Source organism: Ascaphus truei, chromosome 7 (assembly GCF_040206685.1).
Source record: "Ascaphus truei isolate aAscTru1 chromosome 7, aAscTru1.hap1, whole genome shotgun sequence".
NCBI lineage: Eukaryota > Metazoa > Chordata > Amphibia > Anura > Ascaphidae > Ascaphus > Ascaphus truei.
Genome location: NC_134489.1, coordinates 23858884 through 23873689, shown reverse-complemented (window position 1 = coordinate 23873689; position 14806 = coordinate 23858884). Strand labels below are relative to the sequence as shown.

The following is a 14806-nucleotide window of genomic DNA, read 5'->3' as shown; positions in this document are numbered from 1 at the left end:
GCTGACACAGGTAAAAGACCGCACGCCACACGCACTGGCTAAAGGCCTACACACACCTACAGCATGGCAGAACTCAGAGCTCACCAGACATCACGCAGGAGAGTGATCACTCAGACACAGAGACCGCTGCGCAACTGCAACAGGTGCAGGCAGACCCAAGGCTCAAACGGACAGTCACAGTGACACAGAAGGCCCGTGAAAAATACGAGACTGACATTGAAGCGCACCGCGCTAAATTAGAGTTGGCCTGGAACACTACCACACTTGGGATACGCAATGTCGCCGGCGCTGGCAATTCTGTACAACAGCTCGAGCAGGCAATAACTCAATTAAAGATAGACCAGTCATGCTACCAAGGGCTGGCAGAGGCATACGCCACTTACTTGGCCAGGGCTAACACCGGTGAAAGCCTGCAAGAAAGGGACTTACAGCACAATATTGACTTGACACGTGTACAGCCGTGTGCGAACCGCCATCGCAGATGCCAAAGCGAGAGAAAAGAGCTCCTCCTGGAGACTGCATCGCAGCGCTCAAACACATCCAGGCACTCATCAAGGTCAGCAAGATCAGCGCAATCTAACGCGTCCAGCGCAAGCACAAACGCTACAAGGCGCGAGCCACCACAGAGGCCGCACGTGCCAGGGCCGAATATAGTCGCAGAGAGGCAGCCATAAGAGCACGCATAGAAGGAGGAACAGGACAGCCGCCGCTAATGCCGCCGCACTGCTGCCGCTAATGCCGCCACTGCTACCGCCACCACGGCCGCAGCCACTACGCGTAGGAAAGCCGAATTTGATGCGGAACTAGAGGCACTTAACCAAGAGAACAAAGCGCCGCCGCCATAGCCCAAGCTGAAGTCCTAGAAGCAGCCGCGCAACAGGACGGCGGGGAGCAACCGTACAGACGGGTAGCCTCAGAGGATCCAGCCCAACGCACTGAAGACTACGTAAGGAGCCTCTCTGATGTTATGTTACAGTACCATGTAAATGCGCTCTTACTGATGGACTCTTGCATTGTTTGAGAATGTGATGTTATCTTTGTTATGCATTGCACATATGTTCCACATATTCTAGTTATATAGTGGTATCTCAGATACCAGACGGGGAGTGTCATGGAACAGAAATACCCATGTCTGCCTTCTCTGTTTCAGCCCCCTTTCCTTGGCAGTTCTGCCTGCTAGCTGTATTTGGATGTTACTTTCCTTACAGTTTACTCCGAGTGCAGATGGAAGGATACATTATGAAGCCCTTTTTTCTTCCAGTCTGTCACACCCCTGGTTGCTCTGGCAACATCTCAGTCCTTCAGTTAATGGGCTTTCCCATTTTCTCCCTGTCCTTGCTGACAGTTAGTGCAGTCTCACTTCACTTTGTGTGACCCTTGCCCCTCACTTCCTTTTCCACCATCACCTCTGGATGAGTGAGTACCCTGCCTGTAACGGTAGGATTACCCTTTTCACCCAACTACAAGGCACCCACAGAGACACTATTTAAACACCAACATCTCTTCACAAGTGCCTGTCTTTTATGCTACTTTCCCCAAATAAAGTAAAGAAAAGAAACAGAACTTGTTGTGCTTTGAAAAGAGGGCCGAGTTGAAGCTATCTGGGCTAAATCATCTTACATATGACCCTGGCCTCCAGAATAGAGACGGACAGGATTTTCGCTGCAGATAGTTTTATTCCTTTTAATAGCCTTATATGCAAAACTTGGATGTTATGTTACAGTGCCCTGTAAATGCGATCTTACTGATATGTTACAGTGCCATGTAAATGCGCTCTTACTGATGTTATGTTACAGTACCATGTAAATGCGCTCTTACTGATATGTTACAGTACCATGTAAATGCGCTCTTACTGATGTTATGTTACAGTGCCATGTAAATGCGCTCTTACTGATGTTATGTTACAGTGCCATGTAAATGCGCTCTTACTGATGTTATGTTACAGTACCATGTAAATGCGCTCTTACTGATGTTATGTTACAGTACCATGTAAATGCGCTCTTACTGATGTTATGTTACAGTGCCATGTAAATGCGCTCTTACTGATGTTATGTTACAGTACCATGTAAATGCGCTCTTACTGATGTTATGTTACAGTGCCATGTAAATGCGCTCTTACTGATATGTTACAGTACCATGTAAATGCGCTCTTACTGATGTTATGTTACAGTGCCATGTAAATGCGATCTTACTGATGTTATGTTACAGTGCCATGTAAATGCGATCTTACTGATGTTATGTTACAGTACCATGTAAATGCGCTCTTACTGATATGTTACAGTACCATGTAAATGCGCTCTTACTGATATGTTACAGTACCATGTAAATGCGCTCTTACTGATGTTATGTTACAGTACCATGTAAATGCGCTCTTACTGATGTTATGTTACAGTACCATGTAAATGCGCTCTTACTGATGTTATGTTACAGTGCCATGTAAATGCGCTCTTACTGATGTTATGTTACAGTACCATGTAAATGCGCTCTTACTGATGTTATGTTACAGTGCCATGTAAATGCGCTCTTACTGATATGTTACAGTACCATGTAAATGCGCTCTTACTGATGTTATGTTACAGTGCCATGTAAATGCGATCTTACTGATGTTATGTTACAGTGCCATGTAAATGCGATCTTACTGATGTTATGTTACAGTACCATGTAAATGCGCTCTTACTGATATGTTACAGTACCATGTAAATGCGCTCTTACTGATATGTTACAGTACCATGTAAATGCGCTCTTACTGATGTTATGTTACAGTACCATGTAAATGCGCTCTTACTGATGTTATGTTACAGTACCATGTAAATGCGCTCTTACTGATGTTATGTTACAGTACCATGTAAATGCGCTCTTACTGATGTTATGTTACAGTACCATGTAAATGCGCTCTTACTGATGTTATGTTACAGTGCCATGTAAATGCGATCTTACTGATGTTATGTTACAGTGCCATATAAATGCGATCTTACTGATGTTATGTTACAGTACCATGTAAATGCGCTCTTACTGATGTTATGTTACAGTACCATGTAAATGCGCTCTTACTGATGTTATGTTACAGTACCATGTAAATGCGCTCTTACTGATGTTATGTTACAGTGCCATGTAAATGCGCTCTTACTGATATGTTACAGTACCATGTAAATGCGATCTTACTGATATGTTACAGTACCATGTAAATGCGATCTTACTGATGTTATGTTACAGTACCATGTAAATGCGATCTTACTGATGTTATGTTACAGTGCCATGTAAATGCGATCTTACTGATATGTTACAGTACCATGTAAATGCGATCTTACTGATGTTATGTTACAGTGCCATGTAAATGCGATCTTACTGATGTTATGTTACAGTACCATGTAAATGCGCTCTTACTGATGTTATGTTACAGTACCATGTAAATGCGCTCTTACTGATGTTATGTTACAGTACCATGTAAATGCGATCTTACTGATGTTATGTTACAGTACCATGTAAATGCGCTCTTACTGATGTTATGTTACAGTACCATGTAAATGCGCTCTTACTGATATGTTACAGTACCATGTAAATGCGATCTTACTGATGTTATGTTACAGTGCCATGTAAATGCGATCTTACTGATGTTATGTTACAGTGCCATGTAAATGCGATCTTACTGATGTTATGTTACAGTGCCATGTAAATGCGATCTTACTGATGTTATGTTACAGTGCCATGTAAATGCGATCTTACTGATGTTATGTTACAGTACCATGTAAATGCGCTCTTACTGATGTTATGTTACAGTACCATGTAAATGCGCTCTTACTGATGTTATGTTACAGTGCCATGTAAATGCGATCTTACTGATGTTATGTTACAGTGCCATGTAAATGCGATCTTACTGATATGTTACAGTACCATGTAAATGCGCTCTTACTGATGTTATGTTACAGTACCATGTAAATGCGCTCTTACTGATGTTATGTTACAGTACCATGTAAATGCGATCTTACTGATGTTATGTTACAGTGCCATGTAAATGCGATCTTACTGATGTTATGTTACAGTGCCATGTAAATGCGATCTTACTGATGTTATGTTACAGTACCATGTAAATGCGCTCTTACTGATGTTATGTTACAGTACCATGTAAATGCGCTCTTACTGATGTTATGTTACAGTGCCATGTAAATGCGCTCTTACTGATATGTTACAGTACCATGTAAATGCGATCTTACTGATGTTATGTTACAGTACCATGTAAATGCGCTCTTACTGATGTTATGTTACAGTACCATGTAAATGCGATCTTACTGATGTTATGTTACAGTACCATGTAAATGCGATCTTACTGATGTTATGTTACAGTACCATGTAAATGCGCTCTTACTGATGTTATGTTACAGTACCATGTAAATGCGATCTTACTGATGTTATGTTACAGTACCATGTAAATGCGATCTTACTGATGTTATGTTACAGTACCATGTAAATGCGCTCTTACTGATATGTTACAGTGCCATGTAAATGCAATCTTACTGATGTTATGTTACAGTACCATGTAAATGCGATCTTACTGATGTTATGTTACAGTACCATGTAAATGCGATCTTACTGATGTTATGTTACAGTACCATGTAAATGCGCTCTTACTGATGTTATGTTACAGTGCCATGTAAATGCGCTCTTACTGATGTTATGTTACAGTACCATGTAAATGCGCTCTTACTGATGTTATGTTACAGTGCCATGTAAATGCGCTCTTACTGATGTTATGTTACAGTACCATGTAAATGCGCTCTTACTGATGTTATGTTACAGTACCATGTAAATGCGCTCTTACTGATGTTATGTTACAGTACCATGTAAATGCGCTCTTAATGATGTTATGTTACAGTACCATGTAAATGCGCTCTTACTGATGTTATGTTACAGTGCCATGTAAATGCGCTCTTACTGATATGTTACAGTACCATGTAAATGCGCTCTTACTGATGTTATGTTACAGTGCCATGTAAATGCGCTCTTACTGATGTTATGTTACAGTACCATGTAAATGCGCTCTTACTGATGTTATGTTACAGTACCATGTAAATGCGCTCTTACTGATATGTTACAGTACCATGTAAATGCGATCTTACTGATATGTTACAGTACCATGTAAATGCGATCTTACTGATATGTTACAGTACCATGTAAATGCGATCTTACTGATGTCAGTTCCCTCGTGTTTATCATTTTGGGAGGGAGGGCACTTCAGTTCTACCTAGTGCCACCAACAGCGTTCCCGGGGCCGGACTACCATTGTGACCTGATCCCCAGTATAAGGTCGTGGGTGATGGGGGTTGTGGGGAGTGGGCCTCGGGGCCAGCCTGTTAAGCGGTAGGGATGGCGCATCATTCATGGGCCCGGAAGAGGAAAGAGTTAATCAAGGGGTGGGCAACTCCAGTCCTCAAGGCCACCAACTGGTCATGTTTTAAGGAAATCCCTGCTTCAGCACAGTTGGCTCAGTCAAAGACAGAGCCACTGATTGAGCCACCTGTGCTGAAGGATGGATATCCTGAAAACCTGGCCTGTTGGTGGCCCTTGAGGATTGGAGTTGCCCACCCCTGGGCAGATTACTGGAGTTGCATCTGCCTTAGGCTAGGTCCCCAGTGGCTGCGGCTGCAACGGCGTGTGCGGCGCATTCAAGGCACGGCCCTCTATGGAGCCGGCCCCAGTAGCTGCCTGCGCGCCCCGGCGCGATGCGCCATGCGCGACCACATTTAGCAAAGACAAGGATTTTGTCTTTGCTAGTGGCGACGGAGCGCTGGCCACGTCACAGCGGCGGTTCAGCCAATCAGGGCGAACCAGCCGCGTGAGGTCATGGCCTCGCCCCCGCCTTGCCTCCCCGTTGTGCGCTGCCTGGAGTCCACTAGGTCAACGAGTGCCGCCAGGCACCCCGCCGTACCTGCAGCTTTATGGTTGGACTTCCAACTTCCGAGACACCTGTCCCCCCTTCTCCCCTGCTTGCCGGCAGCCCTGGCTTTCTCCTATATATTTTATATGGCTGGACGTACCATAGTGGCGGGTAAGTAACAGTTCATGTTCTGCATATACCTTATCAGGAAAGGACCGCAGCATGCACAGATTGCAAGATGGCGGATATGAGTATTAACAAGATGGGAGCATCATGTTCCATACAAAGAGAAGCGCTAGGAATAGGTCCTGTTCTGATACTGGGGGGTGGGAGGCTCAGGGAAGACGTGAGCAAGTCCTTCTTCATTGAAAGAGTAGTGGATTCAGGGACCACCTTCCCAGCAGGGGTAATACAGGTTTAATGCAGGAAAGGAATTCAAAGCTGGATTAAATATAGTGCGGTCGGGGATCACATGGGGTGTAGGGTTTAACTGCAGGCAGGCGAGTGAGCCGGCCGAGACACCGCAGCCCCTCTGAGCTCCCACTCGTGTTTATTTCACGTACCTGGCACATTGAGTTCAGAGATGTACTTCTCCAGCGAGGCGCGGACATCGGCCTCGATGGTCGGGTGTCCGTGGGACCCGTTGTCCACCAGGATTTGGTGCGTGTGGTTGTTGTCCAGAATGTACAAGGGGTCTCGCTTCTGATCATCCATGACGTAATGAGCCACGTAATTCCCCTGCCACGTGGAGATAAAAAAACAAACACTATGATTTGAGCGGCACGCCGTGCTAAGGCTTCTGCTTCTCCTGCAACGGCCCAAACCTCTCCTCTTCCTTCCTCAACAGCACCAGATGTATTAAAGTCATGTGGCCACTGAAAGGAACACCATTTTAAAAATAAATGAAACATCTGTTGCTGGGTTTTTTTTTTTAGCACATTTCTTGTTTCCAGACGACTTTGATCTATAACCAAACAAGTGAAGCAGAGGATAGGTTGTGCTGCTCCAGGAGAAGCAGAAGCCAGATAAATCAGTAATAAATCTCAATGCACTGCAGCCTCTGCAGACACGGCTAAAGTCATGAGAGGAGTACCCCAGGGATCGGTACTGGGACCCCTGCTTTTTAACTTGTTTATTAATGACCTTGAGGTTGGCAGAGAGCAAAGTCTCCATCTTTGCTGATGACACTAAATTGTGTAAGGTAATAGAATCAGAGCAGGATGTAATTTCTCTCCAGAAGGACTTGGAGAGACTGGAAACTTGGGCAGGTAAATGGCAGATGAGGTTTAATACAGATAAATGTAAGTTTATGCATTTGTGAAGCAAGAATAAACTGGCGACTTACAAATTAAATGGAGATATATTGGGGGAATCCTTGATGGAGAAGGATTTAGGAGTGCTTGTAGACAGCAGGCTTAGCAATAGTGCCCAATGTCATGCAGTAGCTGCAAAGGCAAACAAGATCTTATCTTGCAAATAACGGGCAATGGATGGAAGGGAAGTAAATATAATTATGCCCCTTTATAAAGCATTGGTAAGACCAGTGCTTGAATATGGAGTACAATTTTGGGCACCACTCCTTAGAAAAGACATTATGGAACTAGAGAGAGTGCAGAGAAGAGCCACCAAATTAATAAAGGGGATGGACAATCTAACTTATGAGGAGAGGCTAGCTAAATTAGATTTATTTACATTAGAAAAGAGGCGTCTAAGAGGGGATATAATAACTATATACAAATATATCCAAGGACAGTACAGGGAACTGTCAAAAGAACTATTCATCCCAAGGGCAGTACAAAGGACTCTGGGGCCATCCCTTAAGGTTGGAGGACAGGAGATTTCACCAGAAACAAAGGAAAAGATTCTTTACAGTAAGGGCAGTTAAAATGTGGAGTTCATTACCCATGGAGACTGTGATGGCAGATACAATAGATTTGTTCAAAAAAAGGTTGACATCTTTTTAGAAAGGAAAGGTATACAAGGTGTGACAAACGGCTTACTCCGGGACTCCGTCGTTTGTCCGGGACTGTTTAGAACACGGTCTTTTAGGGTAGGTTAAATGATGAGGCGTCACGTACTGTTCCTTTAAACAGGCTATGCCTGGTTTATTCAGTCCCAGGCACTGAGACTGCCACAGTGCATACAACAGAAAACAGATCAAAACAAAAGCTGCTCACCTGAGCGATAACTTAACTTAGATATCCCTGACTCAGGGTTGGACGTGGCTTTTCCACTTCCAACATCAAAACACGGTACTTTTGCAGTCTTACACAAATGAACAGAAAGATTGAACCTGTTTGGGGAAGAGGCTTCTCCCCTCTGTAGTTCAGCAGCCTTCCAGCCTCCTGGCTCTTGTGGGGAGACCAGAGCAAACAGGAAATCAGTCTTTCATACCTGATTCCTAATTAGCATGACAGGTGACAGAAATCAGGCAGCAGACAAACTCTGGTCTGGATCTCTCATCCCTCAGTTCCAGCGCTTGCCAAACTGTGGGATGGAGTGTATGTATTATAAGGCTGCACTCCCAGGCCAAACAGGATAGAAACTGTCTAGTATCCTGGGAGCCCTATATACGGAATTTATTACCATCCCCTGGTTTCTGTCACATATCCTCCCCCCCAGCTCAGACCTCGAGGGATGAGCGACCATGGATATTAGGGAGTGCATCCTTGACAACCCGTCAGCATTGCCATGTTTGTGCCCTGACCTGTGTTCCACAGAAAATTTAAAGGGTTGTAGGCTTAGGAACCACCTGGTCACTCTAGCATTCTTTTCCCTGTTTTGACACATCCAGGTAAGGGGTGCATGATCTGTGACCAACCGGAATTTTCTCCCCAACAGGTAGTATTTGAGCGTCTCTACAGCCCACTTTATTGCGAGACACTCTTTCTCTACTATGGAGTAATTTTTCTCCTGGGGATTTAGTTTCCTACTTAAATAAAGGATGGGGTGCTCCTCACCTTGAGACTCCTGGGAGAGTACCGCCCCCAGCCCAACCTCAGATGCGTCGGTTTGGACTACGAACTCTTTGGAGAAGTCAGGTGTGACCAACACTGGTTGGGCACAGAGAGCTTCTTTCAGGCTTCTAAAGGCCTGTTCGGTTTCGGGGGACCACTTTACCATTAGCGGTCCTCTTGCTTTTGTGAGGTCAGTTAGTGGGGTTGCCTTAGTTGCAAAATTGGGAATAAACCTTCTATAGTACCCAATTAACCCCAAAAAAGTCCTTACTGGTTTTTTTGTAACTGGTCTTGGCCAATTTTGTATCGCCTCCACTTTGAGTGTTTGGGGTTTGAGTAAACCTCTGCCAATAGAATATCCCAGATACTTGGCCTCCTCCAGACCAATAGTGCATTTAGCGGGGTTAGCAGTTAGTCCAGCAGACCGGACTGCGTCAAGCACAGCTTGGACCTTTGGAAGGTGGGATTGCCAATCTTCACTATGGATTACCACATCATCCAGGTAGGCGGCAGCATACCGAGCATGTGGTTTTAAAATTTTATCCATCATTCTTTGGAATGTGGCGGGAGCTCCATGTAAGCCAAAAGGCAACACCTTATACTGAAAGAGGCCGTCTGGGGTTGAGAAGGCTGTCTTTTCTTTTGCCCTTTCTGTGAGGGGAACCTGCCAGTACCCTTTTGTTAGGTCTAGGGTTGTGAGATATCGGGCTTTGCCCAGTCTCTCTACAAGTTCATCTACCCTGGGCATAGGATAAGTATCAAATTTTGACACCGCGTTTAGTTTCCGGTAGTCATTACAAAACCTTGTTGTACCATCTGGCTTTGGGACTAAGACTATAGGGCTGTTCCACCCACTTTGGGATTCCTCAATTACACCTAGTTTTAGCATTTTTTTAACCTCTAAACTTATAGCCTTTCTTTTGGCCTCTGGGATTCGGTACGGTTTAAGGTTAACTCGGACCCCTGGTTCAGAGACTAGGTCATGTTCAATTACGCTAGTTCTACCTGGCCGTATAGAGAAGATTTCTTTGTTTCTTTTCACTAAATTCTGAACCTCTCGTTTCTGATGAACAGACAGGGTTTCAGCTATGCTAACCTCTGGGTCAGTTTCTTGATTCTCTGACGGACCTGGGGGTACTAGGGTTAACAAGACTTCTCTATTTTTCCAGGGCTTGAGTAGGTTTATATGGTAAATTTGCTCAGGTTTCCTCCTACCTGGCTGTCTTACCTTATAATTTACTTCTCCCACTCTTTCCAAGACCTCATATGGCCCATGCCATTTAGCAAGGAATTTACTCTCCACGGTGGGAACCAGAACTAGTACCCTATCACCTGGAAAAAAAATTCTGACCCTAGCACCCTTATTATACGTATTCCTCTGTGCTTCTTGAGCTTTCTCCATGTGTTCCCTCACTATGGGTAGGACTGCAGCAATGCGGTCCTGCATCTGGGCAACATGCTCTATTACACTTCTGTAAGGGGTAACCTCGTGTTCCCAAGTCTCTTTGGCTATATCCAGTAAGCCCCTTGGGTGTCGGCCATACAATAGTTCAAACGGGGAGAAGCCTGTGGATGATTGGGGAACTTCCCTAATGGCAAATAACAGGTACGGTAACAAACAATCCCAGTTTTTCCCATCTTTATCAACCGCCCGCCGTAACATGCTCTTTAAGGTTTTATTGAACCTTTCCACTAAACCATCTGTTTGTGGATGATAGACTGAGGTTCTGAGATGCTTGATTTTTAGGAGTTTACATAGCTCTTTTGTTACTTGGGACATAAATGGTGTTCCCTGGTCAGATAGAATCTCTTTAGGAATCCCGACCCGGGAAAAGAGAACTACTAACTCTTTTGCTATGTTTTTAGCTGAGGTGCTACGTAGGGGAACTGCCTCCGGATATCGGGTGGCATAATCTAATATTACCAATATATGCTGATGTCCCCTAGCAGACTTTATTAGGGGTCCTACTAGATCCATAGCAATCCGGTCAAATGGTACCTCTATTATGGGAAGGGGTACCAATGGGCTGCGGTACGCCTTGAACGGGGCGGTGATCTGACATTCTGGGCATGAGGAACAATAATTTGTAATTTCTGCCAGAACCCCAGGCCAATAGAAGCTTCGGAGAACCTTTTCTTTTGTCTTTTCCACCCCTAGGTGTCCCCCCAATGGATGACTATGTGCGAGGTGTAATACTACGTTACGGAATGTCCGTGGTACCAACAATTGTTTAGTTGTAACTGATTTCCTTTTATCAACCCGATATACTAGGTCGTTCTCTACCTCGAAGTAGGGGTAAGCAAGTGACCTATCTGGTTGGCCAGGAGTACTATTCTGGTCCCGTATATTTCCCCTTGCTACCGCTAATGTGGGGTCTTCCCACTGGGCCTTCTTAAAACTCCCAGGACTGACCTCTAGGTCAGCGAGGGTCTTATCCGGTTCTGGGGTGGTAAGTGTCTGCTCAACATCTTGATTTGGGGTATTCCCTACCAAAGTAGTGATGGGGAAGGGAATTTTACAGCACTCCTCCTTTCCCCCCTTCTTATTTGGGCCCTCGTCAACCTCCATTTCTGAAAAAGGGAAAGGATTTGTTTCTTCTAATACTTCGTTATGGTCCGCTATTGAACTCTGGGCGCTATTCTGAGCGGGGGACCACATTTTTAGAAAATGGGGAAAGTCGGTCCCTATTAACACATCATGTGCCAGTTTGGGTACAATACCCACCTTGAAATCTAAAGAACCAAACTCTGTTTCAAAAAAAACATCAACAGTGGAATATTCATGATTATCCCCATGTATACAACAAATTGCCACTCTTTGTGAACTGTTTCCCTGTTTCTTCTTAATGGGCAAGAGGTATTCGGACACTAGTGTGACCATGCTCCCAGAGTCAAGAAGTGCCCGAACCCTCTTACCATTAACCTTTACAAATGCCCACAAATGGTTATTCAAGGGGTCCTCTGGGCTAGGGCCCATACATTGGGACAACAGCGAATAAGGTTCCACGCTGTTGCATTGCATGGGCTCATCATTTAGTGGGCAGATTTTTGCTGTGTGGCCCCTCTCATGACAATTTACACATTTAGGTACATAGTCTGTGTCCCACTTAGAGCCTTTTCCCGGCTCCCCATGTTGGCTATTGCCCTTAGTGTGCGAACCACTGTTGCTGGTGCTGCGTGAAGGTGGTCGCCGCTCTTCAGCGCCCCTTAACCCCGGTACCCTTTTACCGTCTCTGGAAGAGTCCTGGAACCTCGGGTAGTGGGGTTGCTCCACGACTGTGGGTTGCGGGTGCTCTTCTGCTGCATTGTACCTTTCTACGAGGGCCACAAGCTCATCCGCATTGTGGGGGTCACTCCGACTGACCCAACGGCGTAAGGCAGAGGGAAGTTTCCTCAAGAACTGGTCCATGACCAACCGTTCCACGATGTGGCTGGCTGAGTTGATCTCGGGTTGTAGCCACTTCCGGGCGAGGTGGATGAGGTCATACATCTGGCTTCGGGTGGCTTTATCCATCGTGAAGGACCATGCGTGAAACCTTTGGGCGCGAACAGCCGTGGTTACGCCGAGGGGGGCGAGGATCTCGAACTTCAATTTTGCATAGACGTTAGCTTCGGCTGGCTCTAGATCAAAGTAAGCCTTCTGGGGTTCGCTGCTTAGGAAGGGTGCGATTAAACCAGCCCACTCAGCTTCTGGCCATCCCTCTCTCTGTGCCGTGCGTTCAAACGTGAGAAGATAGGCTTCCACATCATCCGAGGGTCCCATCTTCTGAAGGTAGTGGCTTGCCCTGGTCATTTTCGGAACTGGGGCTGCCGCTGCCAGTGGAAGGTTACTGATAGTCCCCCTCAGGATCTCGAGTTCCTGCTGTAAGCCCTGAGCGAACCGCTGTTGCTCCTCTCTCAGCAAGCGGTTTGTCTCTTGCTGGTTTGCAATCGCGTTTTGCAGGGCTTCATTCGTCTGTTGCTGGTTTGCATTCGTCTGTTGCTGGTTTGCATTCGCCTGTTGCTGGTTGGCATTAATCTCTTGCTGGGCTATTAGCAGCTGTTGCTGGGCTGCATTCGTCTGCTGCTGGTTTGCATTAGTTTCTTGCTGGGCTATTAACAGCTGTTGCTGGGTTTCATTCGCGTCTTTCTGGGCAGCGACATTGCGTACCAGCGCACCCACCACGTCTTCCATCTTGTTTGCAGAGGATGAAAAAAACTTTTTTTTTTTTTTTTCGTTTAAAGTTCTTCAACCCGCAGACCCCCTAGTGCTCTGCCCGCATTCTCCACCATATGTGACAAACGGCTTACTCCGGGACTCCGTCGTTTGTCCGGGACTGTTTAGAACACGGTCTTTTAGGGTAGGTTAAATGATGAGGCGTCACGTACTGTTCCTTTAAACAGGCTATGCCTGGTTTATTCAGTCCCAGGCACTGAGACTGCCACAGTGCATACAACAGAAAACAGATCAAAACAAAAGCTGCTCACCTGAGCGATAACTTAACTTAGATATCCCTGACTCAGGGTTGGACGTGGCTTTTCCACTTCCAACATCAAAACACGGTACTTTTGCAGTCTTACACAAATGAACAGAAAGATTGAACCTGTTTGGGGAAGAGGCTTCTCCTCTCTGTAGTTCAGCAGCCTTCCAGCCTCCTGGCTCTTGTGGGGAGACCAGAGCAAACAGGAAATCAGTCTTTCATACCTGATTCCTAATTAGCATGACAGGTGACAGAAATCAGGCAGCAGACAAACTCTGGTCTGGATCTCTCATCCCTCAGTTCCAGCGCTTGCCAAACTGTGGGATGGAGTGTATGTATTATAAGGCTGCACTCCCAGGCCAAACAGGATAGAAACTGTCTAGTATCCTGGGAGCCCTATATACGGAATTTATTACCATCCCCTGGTTTCTGTCACAAAGGATATACCAAATAAGTATACATGGGAAGGATGTTGATACAGGGAGTAATCCGATTACCAATTCTTGGAGTCAGGAAGGAATTTATTTTCCCCTTATGAGATATCATTTGATGATATGTCACTGGGGTTTTTTGTTTGCCTTCCTCTGGATCAATATACTGTAAGTACAGATATAGGATAAAGTATCTGTCGTTTAAAGTTAGCATAGGTTGAACTTGATGGACATACGTCTTTTTTCAACCTCATCTACTATGTAACATTGCAAATTACAGATGGTTACCTCTATGACAGTATACATTATAAAGTGCTGTATGACATCACTGATAACAGTTTCCTAGCTGTATGGCATCACTGGTCATACTGTTCGTACCTCGTTGCTGTTGCTGCGGATCAACGTTTCACGGTTTGAGATCATTCCCCAAGCCACAATGCCGATAGCCACCACCTTCTCCTCCGAGCTGCGGCTAATGGTGTTGTCTCTGACCACCTCCCCGATGTACTTCATCAGGCCATAGTGCGTTCCTCCCGTAAAGATCCAGGCTCCTGGGGTTAGAGGGGAGACGGGGCGTCACTGAGAGGACGGGAGGATGGCACAGAGTCTCCTGAACATAACTCCACTCAGCCTAACTCCACCCTATATATAGAATAAGCCTCCTGCACCTTTACTCACTCAGCCTCCTGCACCCAGCTTCACTCGGCCTCCCTTCAGCTCCGGCACACACTCAGTCTCCCACCAGCACTTGCACACTCAGCCTCTCTCAGGCTCCTGCACACACTCAGCCTCTCTCAGGCTCCTGCACACACTCAGCCTCTCTCAGGCTCCTGCACACACTCAGCCTCTCTCAGGCTCCTGCACACACTCAGCCTCTCTCAGGCTCCTGCACACACTCAGCCTCTCTCAGGCTCCTGCACACACTCAGCCTCTCTCAGGCTCCTGCACACACTCTGCCTCTCTCAGGCTCCTGCACACACTCTGCCTCTCTCAGGCTCCTGCACACACTCTGCCTCTCTCAGGCTCCTGCACACACTCTGCCTCTCTCAGGCTCCTGCACACACTCTGCCTCTCTCAGGCTCCTGC

At 45.9% G+C, this 14806-nt stretch overlaps 1 protein-coding gene across 5 annotated transcripts in view; it reads right to left on the bottom strand.

Annotated features, from left to right (window-relative positions):
• Positions 1 to 14806, bottom strand: part of TRPM8 (transient receptor potential cation channel subfamily M member 8) — a 99111-nt gene that overhangs the window by 44964 nt on the left and 39341 nt on the right. For all 5 annotated transcript variants that reach the window (XR_012802556.1, XM_075607352.1, XM_075607354.1 and 2 more), the window contains exons 9-10: positions 14099 to 14271; positions 6436 to 6610 (exon numbers count right to left, since the gene is read on the bottom strand). Coding sequence is in view for 4 of the 5 variants with exons in the window: in XM_075607352.1 (XP_075463467.1) it covers positions 6436 to 6610; positions 14099 to 14271 (348 nt within the window). In the remaining variant the exon portion in view is untranslated. The remainder of the gene's footprint in view (positions 1 to 6435; positions 6611 to 14098; positions 14272 to 14806) is intronic.